Here is a 21,725-nt window from a genome sequence, read left to right on the forward strand (position 1 = left end):
TGTAAGTCTGTAGTACATAGAACAGCAGTTTTTCCTTGTTTGTTTGTTTCAGTACCAGAGGTAACACCTGTAAGAGAAAATGTTTTACATGTTGATTCCATTTTTTTCAATTTATGTAAATATACAGAGTCCATTTTTGTTCCTTTTTTAAAAAAAAAAAAAAAGATTTATGTAATCATAATTGTGTTATAGTGTACAGAAAACATCTTCAAGTTCTGTCTACTTCTAGCCATTTTTGTGCTGAGATGCAGGACTTTATTTTAACGTTCAAAACGAGCCCGCAGTGAATAAAAAAGAATAATTCAGAAACTGCTTGGAGTGCAGAAGTTTTCAGCAAACTGTCAAATATAACTCATTTTGTCATTTTCTACATTTATGTCCATGTGGTACAAGCTCCTGAAGAAACTGGGACATAAGAAATCATTTTGTTTGACATTTTGTTCTAATAATCACACCAGCGACACCGTAGTTTCTAAAGTGTTTTAATTGATGTATTACAATGTGTACATTTTCATCAGGTAAACATTTACAATGTAACTGATTATTTCATTGATTGAAACTCTATATTTCAGTTCTTTGATCACTTCAGTGTATGAGTATAACAATCCTGTTGTGGACAAGATACACACAGCTGTTTCCAGCTGCTTCCAACCCCAGTCCGTCCGTACGCATGCAAACATTACTTCATATCTTCTACACATTAACAGATAATATCAAATGCAAACAAGGAACAGTCTATTCTGGAGAAATGCAATTACAGTTCAGTACAGCAAAGTTAGAGATCAAGCAGCTTACTATAGCTTAAGTACACCGTTTATGTAGTTAGAAGGCTTTTCTTTACCAAATCAAAGCCAAAACTGTTTGCCATCTCTCTCAAAGATTAAGACTGTTCAAAATGTGTTTAGTTACACTTCATTAGCTGATGAATTACAATATAGGAATCTGCTGGAATGTTCTTTGTGCGCATGCAGTTCACTGAATGAGTATTGACGTCTTTGTGCTTGAAGTCTTTGGAACGATTTTTAGGATATTTGGTGTTTGACATTTTTAGCTGTAGCAACGATTCTCCACCACCTTCTTTCTGTCTGTCTGTCTGTCTGTCTGTCTGTCTGTCCGTCCGTCCGTCCGTCCGTCCGTCCGTCCGTCCGTCCGTCCGTCTGTGTTTTGGTGAACTTCCTTTGGATACAGTTCTTTGTTACTGACAAATAAAACTGCACAAACACTGTCTTAGTAAAAACTGAGCTTCAGTGACTGGATTCAATTCCTTACAGTTTGCAGTTTGGTTAATAACTAGGGACCAACAGTGTGGTACTATATATTACAGAACAACTCAACTAACACAGAGACAAGAAAAGAAGTTCCCTTCAGTCGTCATTACATCAGTACAAGGTGTAAGTCTCGGTATTTTTTTCTTTAATTCAAATGTCATGAGTGTAGCTAAATCAAAAAGAAGCCCTCAAGAAAATGAAGACGAGAGAAAATTAATCAGATTTGTTTTGCGGCAGCTGTTTTTTAGTTAGCTGGGATGAGATTACTGGGAGAGAGCAACATAAGCAGGGCTGTACTATGAAGCAAGTTTAACATATCCAGGCTTTCTTTGTGTTATCTGGCTCATCAAAACCTAAAACCACAAACAGAGATAACAGTGGTTTCTTTGTTAACCAGGTTTTCTTCACCAGATTCTGCGCACGGTCACATAAATGAAGATGTTTGACTTAGAAAACACATCAATCATGTGCTGCTGACTTCAGTAAGGAGGAGCAGGATGCTATAACGGAGAGCTATAAAGGATATTCAGTTTATAATGACTAAAAACAACACTTTACTGCAAATAAAGCCAGAGAGGAACACTGGTAGAAAACTGTTAATTATTCTAAGCTTCTGTATTTATTTTACCGCTCAGTGACTCTCAATGTAGCTGCTTATTTCTAACATGACATCTGCACATTGGAGCTTCTACACGTTATACATTTATTCATCAAGAAGTGCATTTTGGTTTGACATTGACCCATAATGACGCAAACATGAAAGTCACTTTTGACCAAATCAAAGTGAAATTAATATTATTCATTGAAAATTTGTTGCAATTTCAGCAGTGTAAAACAGACTTGGCATCAAATCAGGATCAAGCATATAAACAGTTTTGCATTTGCTGCATCCCCAGCTGAATGCATGTAGGTTACCATGGCAACACAATGCATACAACTCAATAGGTTTGGAGATAAAACTATAGCTGAGACTCTGTATCGCTCAGAGAGAATCATCTGGAAAAGAACTGGCGAAAGGGAGACACTGCTTACAACTGATTTATATCCCAAACCCTGAGCAGCATCAGTTACCGTGATCATCTGACAAACTGAAAGAGATCCACCTTTGTGACATTAAAAACTCTGAATTTAAGCTCTGCACACCTCATGGTAACATTATTCTTGCTACATAGTACTCCCCTTTGAAGGCTGTATGTTTTACTGAATGGGATGATAAGCAAATTAGAGAAGTGCATACTTCTGAAATTAAACCAGATTCGCTGAGGAAAAGTGTGCAAAAATTAATACTACCACTACTAATAGCTATCATGGCACTTTTGTTATTTCTGTTCAGTTCCACACTAATATATTTTTATTTTAGAATGGACTTTTGGAACAAAAACAATGCCTGTCCACACAAACATTTTACAACTATTTCAGTTTGTTTTTTTATAACATGCTGGAAAAGGCGTTTCTCATGAACATACATTGGATATGTGGGTGCCGATGTTAACATGAGGCAGGCGGCTGGTTGCTTAGTTGTTGAAAATAGTACAGAGGAAGAGAAGGAATGGTCAAAAGTAAGACTAGAGGAGTTCCTGAACTTCACATCAGACGCTAACAGAGACAATGCCTGTTATTCATTATCCGTATTGAATTAAATTAACCACTGGTGGTCAGAACTGACGTCTTTGTTTTCTTTCTGTCGTGTGACCGGAGCTTGAAGAATCAGGAAATAACATGAAGTGACGATTAATCAAATAGAAACATGGGTGTCTGCAACATTGCTTCTAAAAGTCTTCCTTTTTTGTCAGTTTAGACTTCAACACAGCCTTAGAATTTTCATAACTCTCTGTTTTAGGATTTCTAAATGCCAGAAATGTGTGGACGCTTGCAGAAATTAGGCATTTTAAAATGAAAACGTATTCATGTGGATGTTAACTCAGTTTCTTGGGCTCTAATACTCAACTTTAAGACTTCAGTGATGTCGAGGTCAAATCAGATGGTGGAGCCAAAAATCTGTTGTATGAGAGTAAAGGACTATTTTTCTTTTCAACATCTCTGATATCATTACGCTGCACTTGGCACACTAACGCGGTGATGCTACTTTGCTTATTGCCCCTTCTCTGTGGTGCCACCGACACCAGTAATCTTTTCTTGAGTCAACGATAACCAGAGGTGGAGCAGATAAAGCAGCGTCTCCATTCAGCTCCATACAGCTTAAACCTGCAACTCGGAACTCAGCAGAACACCACCAGTCTCCAACCACGGTCTCTACAGTATGTGTTTGAGCAGCTGTGTCACTGTTAATACACTCCTTCAGTCGATATTATGATGCTCTACAGATGGCTGAGATTAACAGAGGAATTCCCGGTTTCCTCATTATCATCGTGTTGTCGTTACAGCCACACCATGATAGCTAGAGGTTGGTTGGCTGCCAGAAGCTTAATCATTACAAGTTTTTACACTCTGCGTCTATATTTAAAACACATCATGCCTGGCCATGGAAACATTCTGCTAGTGCGCTGCAGTGATAGTGCAAAGCTAATATGGGATGTTTATATGTGGATGAGAACATTGAAGGTGATTCTAACACTTGCTGATGCTCCACTTTCAAACCTAAACAATGCACAAAAAGTGCAGAAGCTTTTTTTGTTGTTGTTGTTTTGTATTTTGGCACAATCAATATGTAGCACCATCAAAGTTCTGCCAAGCAGTCTGTTTGGAGAGAAATCCTGTATGTCAAAGCATATTCATACAAACACGAGAGTCATACTGGCATCTTAGCACCAGCTGGAGAAACAGGATTATCCTATCAGCAGCGTACAGAGTTTCTAGCCCAGCTACGCTGCCAGTCCTTCATGCAAGAGGGCTGGCAAAGAGAGAGGGGTGCAGAGTGAACCACAGGGTGATGAAGCAAATCTATTCTGGGTTGCAGAGATACAGCTTTTCAGACTAATCTCACTTTTCACTTTGGTCTCCATGGTGTGAAAAGCTATGGCTTATCATTCGGTAACTCAACATGGAAGGGAGGAGGGGGTGGGTTCTTGCATTCCTTTGTAAACCCTGCTTCTTCTTTTTTCATTGTTTCATCTTTTATTGCAACTCTGGTTGTCGTCCCTTAACTAGACTTTGTGCAAACACATTTTATGGTTTGCCTTAACCTACTTACCAGACGGGTGGGGTGTACGAAATATACAACAGTAGAATAAAGAGCCACACAAATTGTTTGAAAAACGAGTGCACAATCCTTTGATGGAGCATCTCTGGATTGTCCTTATGCAGCTCCAGAAAGAATAAGACTAACAGCTCCTGGTTTGATTACTGGGTGGAGTGGATACATTTTCTTGTCTTTTTTTTTTTTTAAGAGCTACACTGAAGTTAGATTAGAGAAAACAACACACTCTGCATTCTTACAAAGATCACAACTACAACTGGAAGTGTGTGTTTTTTTTTTCTGTCTGCCACCTGGTACTTTAAAGCGTATGTGTCTAAAGACCGTCAGCCTGAAGTTCACATTGTAGAAAACAAAACACAAGTGCTCAGAAGACTCGGATCACACACTCTCACACACAGAAACAAAAAATAGCAAAAGAACTCAATTCAATGGTTTCTTTTTTGTTGCACAAGCTCAAGTACCGTTGGCCTCACGTAGAGTGAGGCCTAAGGATGAAGTCCTTTAGTCATGTAGTTCTACTAATGAGCACCACTAGGATTCAGCTGGTCCTGCACCGCCACTGCCTCCCTCCTCAGTCCCTCAGTGTTGCTGTCATTAATTGGTGGCAATCCAGATCCCCTCGAAGCTCCAGCGGCCCCGGCAGCCTCATCCCCGTTTTCTGATCCACACACCAGCACTTTCCCCGCTGGCCGTCACGAGCAGGATGGCACTGCAGGCATAAAGAGGATAAATAAATTATTCAAGCGTTGTAACAGAAGCTTTAACCGTCTGAACCCTAAAACCTGCTGACAGGTTATAAAGGAATGTTCTGTTAAAAAAAAAAACATCCAAATTGTACTATTATTCATATGTTATATATCGCCAAAGTAACATGACTACTCATAGCTGATAAACTGTAAAAAAAAAAAAAAATTTAAAAGATTGTCAGATTTTCCCCTTTCCTGCAGTGCTTGAACTCCTTATTTTGGACATGCAGTTCCGTCAGGAAAAAATAAACATGATTAAGCAAAAAATCATATTGGTCCACAAATCGGCTAGCAAGTTCAAAAGGCATGTTATCTTAAAAAAGTGACTAAATGACACCATTTATCAGAGCCAAAAACTGCACAAACAGAAAAACATGTCAGATTTATACCTTTCTGACGGTTCTTGAACGACTCATATGAAAAAATGAAGATGATAAAGGAACAAATCGTAATATATAGGTAAACTAATTAACCCTCCGTGCCTGGCAAGTTTAAAAGGAATGTTCGGTACAAAAAGCCCACCATTTATCAGAGTCAGAAAAACTGAAAAAAAACTCAGATTTTTCACCTTTCTGTTGGTGCTGAAATTACTCATATGGGGCTTCATTTTTTTTAAAAAGAAAAATTAACATCATCAAGCAGAAAATCATAGTATGTCGAATTTATTCTCTGAACCCTGAAGTCTGTTAGCATGTTATCTTTTTAGAAAATGGCTAAATGACATCATTTGCCAGACCAAGAAACTGTAAAAACTGAAAAAAATGATCAGATTTCCACCTTTCATCGGAGTGGAAACTACTATTGTGGAACAATAAAAATTAAAATGATCTGACAGAAAATCTTATTATATAGGACCATAAATCCGCTAGCATGTTTGCAAGGCGTGTTATGTTTTTTTTTTTTTTAATGCTACGTAAATGACACCATTTACTAGAGTCAGACACTGTAAGAAAAGTGTAAAAGAAATTGTTGGATTTTCAACTTTTCACCTGTGCTTAAACGACTCATCTGTGACATGCCATTTGGTCAGGAAATGAAACTAAATCTAAGCTTTGAAATTAGGATATTTATTCAGAATCATTTTTATTCTATATGTCTCATTTAAAGAATCCTCAAAAATAAATCATTTGCACTAATCGGATTCTGTAAAAACAAAAAATTCTGCGCTTCTTGGTTGGTCTGTGAAGCCAGTACATGCATCCAGCAGTTAAGTGATGACAAATGTTCTGGGATTTTTCATCTTATATACAACTTTCCAACAGTGCGACATGCTGTTCAGTCAGGAGACGGAACCAAATCCAAGCCTAAAATCATAATACTGAATCAAAATCATTTTATCCCAAATGTTGCACTTAAACGTTACATTTGCATCAAGCTGATTCCATAAAAAAATATACAGTTCTTTGCCATTCTGCACAATCTTGAAGCCATTAGTGACTCAGTTCTGACCAAAAATCACACGACAGAAATTCAGAGAGTTTTTAGCTGAACCTTTGGGATCCAGAATCACATGTTGGCATTTGAAGAAAAAATGTTGTGCATTTTGATTCCAATTTTTTCCAATTTTTTTCCAAATGTTTCAGAATTTTCTCTCTACTTTTGTAGTGTTTCCATAGAGGTGCAGGACTTCGTGTTGCAATGAAAAATCAACCCATGGTGAAGAGAAATGTTTTGATTTTCTACCTTTACCCTGAGCTTTATTGTTTTAGCCCACTCTGACTGTTATCAAAGGTGGACGCAGTGGAGCATTTGGCAGCTAAAGAGCCAAACAGTGTTAAAACGGAAGAAAAATGGGACTCAAAATAATCAGGTGAACACAAACTCTAAATGAATGCGAACAGGGCACAAGATCAGACCTTCTTTTACAGATATTTTCTTTGTTTTAAAGCTCCAGAATCAGTGGTCAAATGTAATATTTTCACACCAGACCGCATGAAAAAATATGTCTAACTTCCCTTCAAAATAAATATCAAGCTGTCTTTCAATGTCTCTCTTAAAAACTGCCAGAAATATTTCAAGTAATTTAATTATTTGGTTCACATCTCCAAAAGTTCTCCTGCAGGCTTTTAACAATTCCCCTAGTACAAAATTTATTGCATGCGTTTGCACTTTTCCCCCCCATAATGATTTAGCTTCTGAAGGGATCCAAGACAGAGCAATTAACAATGTGAGAGCAGCCCTGCCATGAAATGATTCCCAGTTGCCCCTAATGACCTGTGCTTTACTTGCCAACAGGTTTTATCAACGTGCAGTTTTAGTTAAACAGTAAACAGATGCCTGTGAATCCGAGCAGACAGAGATACTTTAACCACGTTACACAACTCAGACTTTTGATGACTGGTGCCTCAGCACAGCTCTGCTTTTATCACGGACTCTACGTCTGCTGCTGTGATTGCATGTGAAGCCTTATCTGCGTTTTTCCCTGATTATCTGCATGTTTGCACAATCTTGCAAAAGCAGAATAACGAGAAAAAAAGGCAACAGCATCCAAAAGCTAATTGCATCCATCACTGCAATAAAGTGATTATTGTCCCACAGTTTAAGGGAAACCGCTTTACGCACAAAGTCTTGACTTCTAAAAGTAAATCACTTTCCATGTGAGCTTAGAAAAATAAGGTCTTGGCATTAGCATGACAGTCTGCTTGGAGGCAGTTTTGTGTTTATCTTGAACTAGTAAGACAATATGTCATCGGCTGCGGTCGTGTTCTGTGTTTTGGCCTGCAGATTGCTGATGGAGTCTGAAACAGTTAGAAGATAGGAATTTTTATTTGTATTGGCTGAATAATAGAGATTCACAGTTCACCAGCAGACATGGCCAAATAGTGGTTGGCTGAGTGTTTTAGTAAAGCTCACATGCTGTAAGAAAAAAAGAACATTTTAAATTCTCTTTAGCTGTAATTTTTAAGAACAGTTTCCTGGTTTTATCCTGATTTATTCAATTACAGATAGTATCTAATAAAATTATAGAATAATGGTATTAACTAACATGTTAACTGTGAAAAAATGGCTACAATGAAATAATGTCCACATAAATTAAAATAAACATGGTAATTCATTGTTTTACATCATTTGGAGGTAAAATTACACTCTTTCTACTCCAAATATATTGTTATTTTACAATATTATGTTATTTGAAAGAAAAGAAATATATATATATATATATATATATATATATATGTATAATAAACATTTAAAAATGATAAATAGCTTTCTAAATTGTTATTTGATAAACCATCCCTCACAAAAATCACAAAAAGATAAAATAATGTTCACTTCTGTGTTTTTACAAATGGTAATTTCCTCTTTTACAACATTTGACTGTATTTTTTTTTAACTTTACTAATGAAAAATATTTCATAGTTATCTACTGTTATTTGAAAGAAAAAATACTGAAAAAAGTACTATATATTTTTAGATAATATTTATCTATCTATCTATCTATGGTATTTTTTTAAAATTTTATGAATTTTCCCTGTTTTGCTGTATTACTGACAATATTTAGTAAAGTCACAGAATAGGTGACTGTAACTGTAAAGAGCAGGCCATAACTGTAAATATTATCCACATCAATAATCTGTATTTTACAAAATATTGTAACCCTTTTACAATATTTAACGATGAAATAACACTATTTTTACATATTCAAAATAGCAAAAAAATATTGTTATTGTACAGATATTTGAAACAAATATGTAATCATTTCATGACTGTTATTTTACAGATTATTCCTGTTTTGTTAAATTTTAGATAATATCCAGTAAAATAGGGGCAAAAATTAATTTACACGTTAATGTAAAAAATTGGTTAAAACTGTAAAAATGTCCACAACTAAAAAATGTGTTTAGTAATGAGTTAGTAATTTGTTCCTTAACAATGTGTGCCCTTGAAATTACACAAGTTAACTATATTTAAATCAGTCAAAAATATAATTAATTTATAGATATTTGCTCTAATTTTCACCGTTTAATTTTTTGTTTGATTGATTTATTTACATGGTGGTACTGCAGAGAAACATCTGAACTGAACATTACAATATTCCACCACGTTTTTACATATTTTTGTTCGTTTTTTGTTTTTTACAGTGTGCTGAGTGTGTACTTGTAGTAACAGACCTGTTTAGGGTGGAAGTCTCCATTCTTGTCACAGTTCGGTATGGGGATTGTGAAGAGATCGTCATGTGTGCGAGTATTTGATGCCAATCTATCGAGCGCTCTTTGTAGCTCAGCGCGACACGGAGCCTGTGGAAAAATAAGAAATAATTCCTGATGTGATATTTGTACACCAGCCGAGTTCCTGTTACAGAAGTAGACATTTGTGCAGAACAACAAAATAAGGAGAAAATCACAAGAAAGTGTAGCTCTAATGCTAAGATATTGAATTTCCCTTTGGGGATGAGTAAAGTGATTCTATTGTAAGATCATCTTTTTGAAGTTATCATTTCAGTTTGCCATGAAAAGTTTTGAGCAATAATGATGATATGATTTCAAATTCATTTATGCTTTTGTTTTCTGTTCTGATTACTCATAAATTACAAGTAACCCGCTGAACATACTACCATCAGACACATTAGAATATAACACTGGCTTTGTTATTGTCTGTGAGATATATCAGGCAGCAGGTGAACAGCCAGTTCTTTGAAGTTATTGTTGAAAGCATGAAAAATGTGCCACGTGTTGAGAATTTGAGAGACTTTGACAAAGTGTTTTGGCTGGAGAACGGGATCAGAGCATCTCAAAAACAGCAGATGTTGTAGGGTGTTCCTGCTGTGCAGTGGTTACCAAAAATGGTCCAACGAAGGGCAGCTGGTGAACCAGAGACAGAGTCATGGATGCCCAAGGCCCATTGATACTTGTTGGGAGAATCAGTCGCTCAGAAGAGCTGCTACAGCACAAGCTGCTGAAAGACTTAATGCTACTATGATAGAAAACATCACAGCTTGTTGTGCAGCTACAGACTGGTCAGAATGTCCATTCTGACTTCTGTCCACGACTGAAAGCTCCTATAATGGGCATCAGAACTGGACTATGGATCAATGGAAGAGGGTGACCTGGTCTGATTAACCATGCTTTATCTGAAGAAGAGATGGCAGCAGGATGGAAATAAGAGAAGCTAGTGGAGGCGGCATGATGCTCTGGACAAAGTTCTGCTGGAAAACCTTGAATCCTGCATTCATGTCGATGTTACTTGGACACCAGAACATTGGTGCAGACCATGTTCACCAATCATAGCAACAGTATTCTCTGATGGCTCCTTTCAGCAGGATAATGCTCCTTGGTACTCCGCAAACAACAAAATTGTTCTGGAATGGTCTGAGAAAACATGACGAAGAGTTTAAGGTGTCGACTTGGTCTCCAAATTCTTCAGATCTCAATCCGATCGAGATTCTGTGGCTGCAAAAACAAGTTCAATCCATAGAGGCTCCACCTAGCATCTTCTAGACCTTCTACTGTCAACATCTTGAAACCACAGAAGGCATTCAGCAGTCTGTGGAGTCTGGGCCTTGACATGAAAGAGCTGTTTTCAGAATCTACATAATAGTAGACAGCTGGATTTAATGCTGTGGCTGACTGGTGTATCGTCTTCAAGGCTCATTATTTTGGAATTGTTGAAAAGAAAAGTTTATCAATTCATAATTCATTATTTTCACTACTCCACACTTTAAACTTACACTTTTATTAACCATAATATCAGTCAACATGCTGCTGAGGTGGTAATTTCACACCAACAAACTACATTGTTTGTGTAAATATCTGCAAATAGCACACAAATTTTCAGCTCTGACTGTAAAAGCTGCCTTATGATTGCATGTGAATGTATCATTGTGGCAGTTTTTATTCAATCTGCTCAACCAGCTGCATTTTGCACAAAACACCAAAAAATTACAAGCATATATTTCCCAAAACTGAGCTTTAGTTGAGGCAAAATTACCTGGGTGGGCGACCCAGATCAGTCTATTTGTGGAAGTCTGTGGCATCAGTGGTTGTTCATGTAACACGTTTGTGTGTTAAATGAACGCCCAAAAAAATGTGCGCCTGTTACTGATTAATAGGGACGTTATGATCCCACTCTTGCCAGTGTTAAAACTTAAAATTGCATGTTGATGTCAATATGCACCTGAACTGTATTTCACAGAACTGCAATTAAATGTTACGGTCTGTAAATAACCAATTTGTACAATTTATAACCTGACTGTTGCGCTTGTGGCTTGGGAACTATAAAACCTTAATGTGAAACACCTGCTGAGGCATGTGCAGCAGCAGGGATTGCCTTGGTTCGTTGTTTTCTGTGAAACTGATAAGACGCCTCTCACCAGCACTGCCTTGGTGTCCTCTCTGGCAGCGTTGTTTCTCTGATTTGTGGATTTCGGAGGGTGTCGGGCCAAAGTCTTCTGTATGCAGCGCTTGTCCTGCGGACTGCACCGGATATTGCTGTTGTTTGGATGTTCGAGGATGATCTCTTCCTGCCTGTCAACTGCTGAACAAGAAGAAATCATGCTTTAGTTCCTCAAATTCACAGTGAACATGATCACATTGTAATACAATTTGCAGAGGTTTTGTTTCATGATTGTCATTGCAACCTAATAATACAGCGATTTAATGACACATGCATAATTTAGGGCAACATCCATCCTTGTCCTTCAACATACAGCCCATACAGCTGCTGAAATGTAGACTAAAAATGAGGCCAGGTTAACCACAAGGACACAGAGCCTTGTTCTCATTGTAGGGGGTGAATCTGTAGCTCGGCTCTGGCCCTGCTGCTCCTCAACACCACAGCAAGCCTGGAGGCTTTTAAAAACGATACCACCCCTGTTCTACCACCCTCTGTACATCGTGGTCTGTGCCACATTCACCTTTGCATCCCTATAATCCTGCAGCTCTGTGGCTCTGCAGGCACCCAGCTGCTTCCTCAGGAAATGCCCCCCTCCCCGCTCGCTCCCCGCCCCTCCACAACAACCCCAGTCTGGACCAGATGGAGGTTGTTAGAGGGTATTTGCACTGTCACAAGTAGACACAAGGGGTTGTATGTGTGGTGGTTGCGTAAGACGGGCAAAATGAGGGATCAAAGTCGTGTGTTTCTTTGTGCGTCTTGCGTTTCACCTGTGGCTTGTAAGACTTGGCAGCAGTTTTGTACTTTGTGCTCATAACACTGGAATCAAAGCCCTTTAAAGTGCAGTTTTGAAGCTGTTCTCACTCTGATCACTGAACCAGATCTGAGCTCTGGTTACTGTAAAGGTCACTGCCAGGCTTCCAGTTAACTGCTGCTGGCAAAGAGACACTGGAGGAATGGTTTGTAGCCTCCATAATCCTGCAGCCTTTTCACAGCTTTGCAATGCATGAATGCAAACAAACCACCACCAGTTCAAGCCTTTCTCTGTCGTTACACACTTTACAAACATCCACGTGCCAATTACTATAAAGCAAAATTACTTTTTTTGGTTTTTACAATGCATTATCTGTAATTTACCAAACCATGGGAAATTGTGTGAAATAACAATTTGCTGATGCATTTACAGTAAAACAAATATTGTAATTTTATAATAAGATGTTGCAAACATAGAAATGTTAAATATCAGTCTAAAAAAGGTATTTTCTATTTTCAGTCAGTGATGTACATTTTTTTCAAGTAAAGATAAATAACTGTAAAAGTGTAAGATATTTTGCATGTTTAAATAAAGTTTAAAAAATAATGTAATTTAATGGTTAAATGTTGTAAAGAAATTAAATACTATTATTTAACATTGTTAAAAGAAATTCTTAATGTACATAAGTTTCTTTCAAAAGATGAGAAAAATCTGTAAAATATTACATATTTTTGTGATTTAAATACGGTAAAAACAGTAATATTCAGCTTAAACAAATGTTTGATGTCCACATTGTTTACAATTGTTGCCTGTTTTTAAACATTATCATGTAAATTTATATTTTTTCTGTGTTTTTACTCAGTAATATCTGTAATTAAAAAACAGGGGAAAGCTTTAAAACAACAGTTTGAAAAATTACTTACAATTTCCCGTGCTTTATGTAGATTTTCTTTCTTTCAAACAATGCCAAATATCAGTAAAATAATAGTTCGAATATAAATAATTAACATGGTGGTTACTTAAATACCAAAAAAAAGTGTCATTTATGGTAAAAAGGAAAGAATAACAATTTATTTATTAGTTTTATTTTTAGCCTTTCTTAGGGTTAATGTGTAAATTAATACTTTCTAATTATTGTCTGTAATTTAACAGCAAATTGTTTCATAAGGACAAACTTTATTGATCCCACAGTGGGGAAAGTTCACCGTTACAGCAGCTCCAAACTAAAAGTATAACGGCCGTTAAATTAAATTACAATTAAAATCATTTTATCCAGTGCAGTTCTCAGCGTCCTGGTTGATTTTTCTGGTGATGATTGGCGGCTGGACGGTGACTGGGTTTCTCCAGACTTTGTCATCTCGCTTGGCTCGGCTCGCCTGTTGGGGGGAAGTGTGCCTCTGGGCTGTTTGTATTTTTAGTCTCGTTGCTGTTAAGCCTTGCTCATCAGCACTTTCTTCCACAAGAAGCCAACCGGGTCTCAGCTGCTTCCCTCCGTTCCAAGTCGAACTCTCTCTCCTCTTCTTCTGCCACTTTTCCGATTCCCCTCTCTTTTAGCAGGGTGAGCCAAAGTGATTTAGAAGTGGGTCAGGGGTGGCATGTCCTGTTTGCTACCACTGCTGTTTTCCATGGAGGAAGTCGCCACTTTTCTGTGTGGTTTCATTTGATCTGTATCACCAGCTCTTGGCGTTTTACACCATAATTCCTGCAGCACATTGTCAGCCCCGTGTCAACACATTGCAGAGCATTGTTAGTCACAGGTGCATAGCAAAGATAAAGGAATACGTGATTGTACCCAGAATCGGGCCTTCACCTGCTTTCTGTGGTAAAGCTAATTCAACAGAATCCTTTAAACAGAGTTCATTTCCTCCCTGTTAATCATCATCATAGTATTTTGTTTGCTGTCTGATTGGCTCCATTTGATTTGACATCTGTTACACAACAAGCTACGTTGCTTGCTCTTACTTAAATATTTGTTTTCCCATGTCAGCCGCTGCAAAAGTAACCGTCACAGCGGCGACGACGTGCGGAGGAGCATCATTTACAAAAAAGCCCAAAACAAAACAAAACAAAACAACCCTCCACTCCAGCTCATTGCGGTTACATCATTTAATCTACATCATAACAAGTCCAGCCCACGCATGTGTCTGTTTATGTGTTTGCCTTTTCGTCGCCGGCGGCACAACGGTGACATGCGGAGGTCATCGGATTTCAGATTCCTCTGTTAGTGGCTTTTAGGGCCGAGCTTGTAAACCCCAAAGACAAATATCCTCCTCAGATAAATATTTAGTTTTGCTCAGTGCGATTGGCAGAGGACTTTCCAGCAGTTTATTCTTCCACTAACTTAGAGAGTCCATTATGTGGAACATTTGTACAACAGCATGAGATGCAGCCTTTTAAAAGTAATTATTGAATTTGTGCGATGTTTAACAGGGATACCCTACACTGCACTCATAAAGGCAGGATAATAGAAACGGCCTGTGAATCTGAGTTTGAAGCAAGTTCAATCCAGAAATCTGATTTTTCTTCCAGTGATGGTGAAATTTGTGGACATTTTCTTCACAATTCCTAATAAATCTAGTGAATAAAACGATTGAAAATATTGTTTTTACTGACCTCAGGTGGTTTAGAATCTCATTTTACTACAGTGATGTAGAAGTTTTTCTCAGGTCGTGTCAGACATTGCTTCTGGATTTGGTTAACGGTGGACATTTCCGACTACATTTATGTGAAAACTTTGTTAAAAATAGACACCAGTAAATTAATTCTTGTTCAATTTGCTATTCTCATATGTTTATATATGAAAAAAAGGAAGCTAAAAAAAGAACAAATTAGACAAAATTAAAAATGCAACAGAAATAGGAATCGGTGCTGATGTGAGATTTATTCAAGCTGTTTGTCTGCATTTGATCTGTCCTAACTGCTTCGGTGTCAGCCGGGATCATTTCTGTTCTGTCATCGTACTGATTTATGCTTTTTATGTCCTGGGCTGAAACTAAAGCTTATGCCAAGATGATGTCTGCCAATGCCTTGTTTTGCTCACAACCCAAATATATTTAGTTTACTGAAAAGAAGCCATAAAATGTTCTGATTAAGAAGCTGCATTCACAGAAATGTGACTTTTTCTTCTTTAAAAAGTCACTCCAACCAATTCATCAGTTTTCAAATCAGCTGTCGACTTATTTAATAGCTGATGACTAATTAATTAATCATTGTAGCTCCGTTTATGTTCAAAGATTGTGATCAACTTCAACAATCAATCCATAAAATCTTAAGACGTAGCTCGCAAAAACAAAAGATAAACATTGTTCATGACACTAATAGCTTAAACTACCGTATACTGACGACACTTAATGTCTCTTTGGGGACACAGTTTCTCCAAAGTGGGTTTGTAAGATTTTCTCTGGCAGCAGCGAGCTCAAAAGTCATCCACATTTACTACAAAAAATCCTCAGTTCTTTTACAGTCAACATTGGATGCTGCCAGAGGATCAGTGTCAGACCACCGGTTTCCAGGGAAAAGATTTCTTTGAATCAGTTAATCATCAGCTGATGCAGCCTCATGCAGTTGTAAGGACAACGTTCCAGACCATTGGCAAGGTTGATGAAAGCTTCAGAGCCTCTTTGAAGCGTTGTCTGTCGAAGCAAAAAACTGAAGGAAAGTGGAATCTGCTCTGCTGCTGCCTGAAGCTGCTTTTCCCATCTAACATTTAAATTGTGACAAAACAGGCATACATAAAGATGACACGTTGAATCCAAAAAGAGCAGATTTAGTGGTAATTTAGAAGGCAGAAATAATTACAAGGAGCAAATCAGGAAATTAGAATCCTAAATTGCATGATGCTGTTTTTTAGATGTTCTCGATTCTGCTGAGGAGAATATGTTCCTCATTAATGCCCCTGTTGAGCTAAGTTCACAGAAACTGAAGCCAAGTATAAAATCATTATCACTCTTAGCAACGGCAGCTTTCTAGTGGCTTATTAACAGTTCTGTTGGCTTGGCTTACCTCGCTCAAAATTGTGTAATACTTCAGCCTCAGGCCTGAAAACATTAGAAGCCAGATATAACACACACACAGGTGTAGATCAGAGACAAAATATGAGCAAAGGATGGAGGAGAACCTCTTCCAGATGGATCGTCATCAGGATAAACATGATCCTTTAGCCTGTGAAAAGCTCCGGATCAAAGCATTGTTCTGTGAAACACGAGTACACTGCCTCCTCTGAGATTCATAGTTTCTGCTGTTTTCAGGGAGGAATTCTATTTTTCATCTAGATAAAAACCAGGATCTGAATTTGTCCAACTAAGCCGAGCTGCAGGATTCAGCTTCTCTAGTTGATTGTTTACTAGGTGTGCTTGCTGTCAAATGTGTGAGTAAATTCTGTCACAGTGAGGGGTAATCCTGGCTGTGCTGATACACCGACACTACGGCGAGTGATGAGTCCATCTCTGAATAGAGGGAAACCTGCAGCTGCAGTGAATTAGGTCAAACTATTCTGGGTTACACCATTTTACGTTGAATACTCTTTTTTTTTATACAGAAACGAGGTCTGAAGTGCAGAGGAGGTGACTACGGCAGCATTTCTGATGGCTAGTGACTTATTACCTGGAATATTGCTTTCATTTTAGTGAAAAAAAATAAAGCGAATGCACTTCTTGATAAAATGTCTATTTGTTACCTAGAGGTGGAGTTTGCATTTGAAATCCCAGCTCACAAGGATCCTCTGCCCTCAGATAAAGTATGTGTCATGGCCCGGACAAAGTTGGATTGTTTGTGTGTGTCTCAGCTCCAGCTCTGGAAGGGGGTCCCTGCGGCAATTAATTAATCACATTTACTCCTGCACAAGAGAGCTCCAGCTGTACAAATGCACCGCACAACCCAAAGAAAGCAAACACACAAACATTACGGGACATCTGCTGACCAAAATTCTCTCGTTTGAGCTCCCAAAAACGTGCCGAGGAGTCCTCCCTCCCAGGCTGGAGCAGAAATCTAGGTTAGCATGCTGCTTTCATAAAGACCTGTGTGCGTCACAGTAAATTGGGCATAGTCGAACAGAGTCTGGCTTCATTCATGCAGCTCCCTCTGTGCCTGTAGGTGTAAGACTTTTCATATCTGACATCTGTATCAGTTTGTAAATAATATCCGTTTCACTGTCAGAGGGAAGCATCTGAATACCCGACACCGGGGCAGCCTCGGCAGGAATGTAGGAGCGGACGCCAACACATGCACCATGATTTATTCTAAGTATTAAGATAGACAGGGTTTCTAAGAATGGGATATTAAGAAGCACTAAGCTGTCTTGACATAACATGCAAGATAGTGCCTGTTGTTGCTATGGAAATGCAGTTCAGGAACGGAGAAACATGCTGTTTTCGAGCAAAGAAAATGGACTGGGAGCTCCTAATTCTTGCCTGCTTGATTTAATGTTTCACTTTTCCCTCTACTTTTTCATTTGCAGCCTTGAAAATGAACTCGAGGCAGCACAAAACCACTGTGATTTGAGTATTCTCCTGCAGTGTCAGGATGCAGGGCTGTAAGTAGCAGCCTCTACACCCTAAATTCCTTCTAATGCTTGTGTTTGGATGTGCCTCTATACCAGGGTCCTTGTATTTTGAATTCTCTTGGTTTTCAAAAACCCTCTTCTATTTTTATCTAGCATGTTCACTGTTGCTAGGAGTGGGGCAGTGTCAGACATGTATTCAGGAGATGCACCCCCGTGTTTAATAATGCATAAGTACGGTGAATGTGCCACAAAGGAAATCTCCTGCTTGTGACTGGAGTTGCTCTTTGCTTCTCCCCCGTGCCTTTCTGATTGTGTCTCCACCACCATGGTTTACATTCTTATACAGCGGATCTGAGCCGCTGCCCGGTAGAATTGATTTACAGTGAGATTTATCGGGCAGAGCTTCCCTGCTTTGTTATGACAGGCTCCGGGGGTGAGAAGGAGTGTGGAGGCAAACAAAACTCAGGCGCTCACATTACAGAACACTGAAAACAAAACTTCTGAACTTTCCAAAATGTTCCATCTAGTGCCGCCCCGCCCTGATGGAAGGACCCTCGGTGCACTGCGGCCGACTGAAAAGCAGCAATAATGTTCAGGGAGAGAGACGGGTGTGGACAGAACCAGGCCAAGCTGAGCCAACTCTCCGTTTTTATCATGCTCAAAACAGCTTTCCTCTTATTTCTGATTCCATTCAGTCACGCTATGTGCCGGCCTAACCTATGCTGGCCTTGTACAGAGAGCAGAAGGCTCTAATTTCAGCTCTGGCAGCAAGAGTGCCGATGAGCTCATCCTCATGAAGAAGCTGGACGTGGTGGGCGATGCGCTCGAAGGCTTGTTAGGGCTGGGAGGAGGTGGGGTGCACCCTCGGCCAGGGGAAACAGATGCTGCAATGGAGATGAGCGCCCTGGGAGTTTTATATTGTCTAAAGCTGATCCAATTCTTTGGTGTTCTGGCGCTAGCAGATAGCCTACTACCATTACCAGTAACTGTCTGGGCTCGGTAGAAGCAGTGCCGGGCCAGATAATAGATAATCTGGAACAAATGAAAGAACAACCTTGTCTGCGACACATTAGAACAATGTCTCATATGCCATAATGGAAATCAACACCACTCCCTTTGTGGAGAGACATTTCATCATGAGAAAGACGTTCATGTCAGAGCAGTGAACTGGAACTGGATAGGCAGATAAGTCATCCAGTTTAAGGTGTCCCACTGTGTCAAAGTGGAAACAGACTTTGTTCTTTGCAAGAGGAATGCAGCAACAAGGAGGAGAGTCAGAAGTCGGGCCAGAAGAGCGAGATAGAGACATCAGCAGTAGAAGGTTTAGACAGCAGCAGCAGCAGCAGCAGCAGCAGGAGGAACAGCAGTATCCATGAAAGAGCATCGAGTGGATTGCAGAGAGCTCTAATAGCTCCAGACTGGCCACACTCCATTACAGTCATTTCATACAGCAGCTTTTATTACCTCCTCCCATTACAAACACACACACTCATTCCCTTGGACACACACACACTCACACACACACACACACACACACACACACACACACACACACACACACACACACACACACACACACACAGACTCTCACATTTCCAGCTGCACCACAGTGCACTTCACAACTACCTGCAGGACCTTGGTTTAACATGAGGAAAGTAGTGCCGTCATTAGTTCTCGCTTGCAGACAGACGCACACACGCCCACCCCAGCCATCGCCACGCCGCTCTCCAACTTACAGCGAGGCCTCAGTCGCAAGACAGCAGAGCGACTGTGTGCGCCCTCCCATCAGGAGCTGGTGCGTGTGCATGCTCTGCTTCAGGGCTTAGCTGAGATTAGGGTAAACAAGCAGCACATTGTCACACCCCCCCTCACCAACTCTGACTCTGCCCGGCTCAGGTGAGGCCGAGGCTGCAGAGACAGAAAATACTGTCCTGGCTGTGGGTCTGCAGACGCCACTCCAGGCTTCAATCAGAGCATCCTGACTTATTCAGAGTAATCTAGCTACAGTTGAAGTGCTCTCGCTCTCACCTGAGTTCTCCTCCACCTCCCTCTCGTCGGTGCAGACCCCCTGGCCATGCATCAGCGAGTGCAGTGGCCTCTCCACGCCACGTGGCGGGTAGCAGCGGAGGCCCGTCCCACATCGGGGCGAGTAGACGCCACAGTGCGCCCCTCTTGGCAGGGCGCAAGTGGGACAGCAGCCACAGCCGGGCTCCTTCACCGTCTCCTCGCAGCCCTCCGGCAGGCGGCAGCTGGCCAACCTCTCCTCGGAGCATACCGGGCAACGGATGGCCTGGTCCGACAGGCAGAGCGCCGCCAGCGACAGGGCGCCAAACACCCACAGGCCCCAGCAGGATGGAGCTGCTGCCACGCCACCTCCACGACCCATGGCAGCACCCGGCACCTGCACACAATCCTCTGCCCTGATGTGTGGTCCCCTCAGCCTCCCTCTGTCCTCTGAGTGTGGTGCAGCTTTTTTTGATCACTTTCTACCTCAGCAGCAGATTTTTTTTTTTACAAGACAAGCAAGAGGAGGTTTGAGAGGAACGCTTTGTCCAGGAGAGTCTTTGATATGTTCAGCTGGTTAGTGTTTCAATTGCAGGGACACAATGCCTCTGCTGTCTTAGCCTCTCCGTTCCTCTGATTCAGTTTCACAGCGCAGAAACTGGAGCCTGCCTCTTGATCTGCTCAGCTGGCGAGTGTCGTGGTGATAAGAACTAGTTTTTTTTGTTACGGTGGAAGGAACAGCAGGGATATCCGCCAGGTGAGCCCTTGCTCTGTGTCCGAGTCCAGAGGCTCGCCCGCCTTCCAAAGAATCTGGTCTACAAGTGTCCAAATGCAAAGCGGGTCATCAAAAAGTAGGCAGCGTTTTAAGTCACGGCTGTAGTTTCCTCCTCTTGCTGCCGGTGTGCAGTGCAAAGGACTCACTGCTGAGAATGGCTCAACAACTCTCCTTGGACTTTATACTGGTCCATGGACACGCCTCTTTCTACAGTGAGAGAGGAGCTGAAAGGCACAGCGAAGAAAAGCCAGGCAAAAGCTCTCTCCCTCTGTCTCCCTCTGTCTCTGCCTCTCAGTCAGACACACAAACTTATATACACTCTCTCTCTCACTTGTCCTCTCTCAGTCCTGAGTGCACCGACTGAAAAACAGCTGAATCGCCTTCTCACTTTGCACAGAATAGTTCCCTCTCTCTTCCCGGCTCTGCATATCTCTTTCATATGTCAATCACTCTTGTGTATTGATTTGAAACATTAAGCAGTAAAAAAAAAAAAAAAACGAATAAAAATCAGCGCCGCTCCACTTGAACAACCCAAAATGTGCCTGTAGGAGCCGAAAACAAGCAACAAAACAACCTCTGCTCCCTTGAACAGGGTCTCGGCATGTGTTTGTCCAGTGGTCAGTCTCTCCCCCCACCTCCACCTCTTCCATTATGTCGGCTCCCAGATCTCTTTCTCTTTTTCCCTCTCTTGCTACTAACTGGAGTGGGCGGCTATAAAAGGCAAATGGACAGTCTAACACCCCCCCACCTCATCGCTGCTGCCCCACCCCCGCCAGTCCTAAAAAAGCCTCCCACCGGTGGGATATGTTTTAACAACGCAGCAGTTTTATTATACGTGTGTTTCTGATCATGAAAGACTGTAAATCGGGCATGCTACTTTGTTCTTGTTTGCCAGCGTGCAGCAGATATGCCCTCCGCCCAGCCTTTAAGGTTTTGAATCATGGCTTCTATTTTTTTTTTTCCCTGTGTTCCTTTGCCTCCATTTTGCCATGGAAACCCAGCATGCATTGTAACGCCTTTGTGAGTGTGCGTTCTTTCAGCTTTTTTCTTCGGGCTGGTGGCTGGTTGCCATAGGCGGGCCATGGGCAGCAGCCAAACCCTCGCAAAGGCCGTGCAGCACTCAGGTGGGCGCTGCACTTTGTGTTGATTCCTCCCAGAAAACATCTTATCGATGGCACAGACAGATCCGGT

The 21,725-nt window shown here is 40.5% G+C and overlaps 2 protein-coding genes across 3 annotated transcripts in view; one reads left to right on the forward strand and one right to left on the reverse strand.

Moving 5' to 3' along the window:
• The window catches only part of LOC110950654 (zinc finger protein Aiolos-like), a 44,852-nt gene that overhangs the window by 4,367 nt on the left and 18,760 nt on the right, over positions 1 to 21,725 (forward strand). The window lies entirely within an intron of this gene.
• Positions 467 to 20,974, reverse strand: LOC110950655 (insulin-like growth factor-binding protein 4). 2 transcript variants are annotated; one of them, XM_022193367.2, is made up of 4 exons: positions 19,784 to 20,974; positions 11,482 to 11,645; positions 9,284 to 9,409; positions 467 to 5,134 (listed from the first exon to the last, which is right to left on the reverse strand). In XM_022193367.2, the coding sequence occupies exons 1-4, from the start codon at positions 20,139 to 20,141 to the stop codon at positions 4,997 to 4,999; spliced, it is 786 nt and encodes a 261-aa protein (XP_022049059.1). In that variant the 5' UTR covers positions 20,142 to 20,974; the 3' UTR covers positions 467 to 4,996. The 2 variants fall into 2 exon arrangements, with proteins under 2 accessions (XP_022049059.1, XP_022049060.1); XM_022193368.2 differs by having other exon boundaries at positions 11,482 to 11,642; positions 19,784 to 20,965.

This window comes from Acanthochromis polyacanthus, chromosome 3, assembly GCF_021347895.1.
Source record: "Acanthochromis polyacanthus isolate Apoly-LR-REF ecotype Palm Island chromosome 3, KAUST_Apoly_ChrSc, whole genome shotgun sequence".
In the NCBI taxonomy this organism is placed as follows: Eukaryota; Metazoa; Chordata; class Actinopteri; family Pomacentridae; genus Acanthochromis; species Acanthochromis polyacanthus.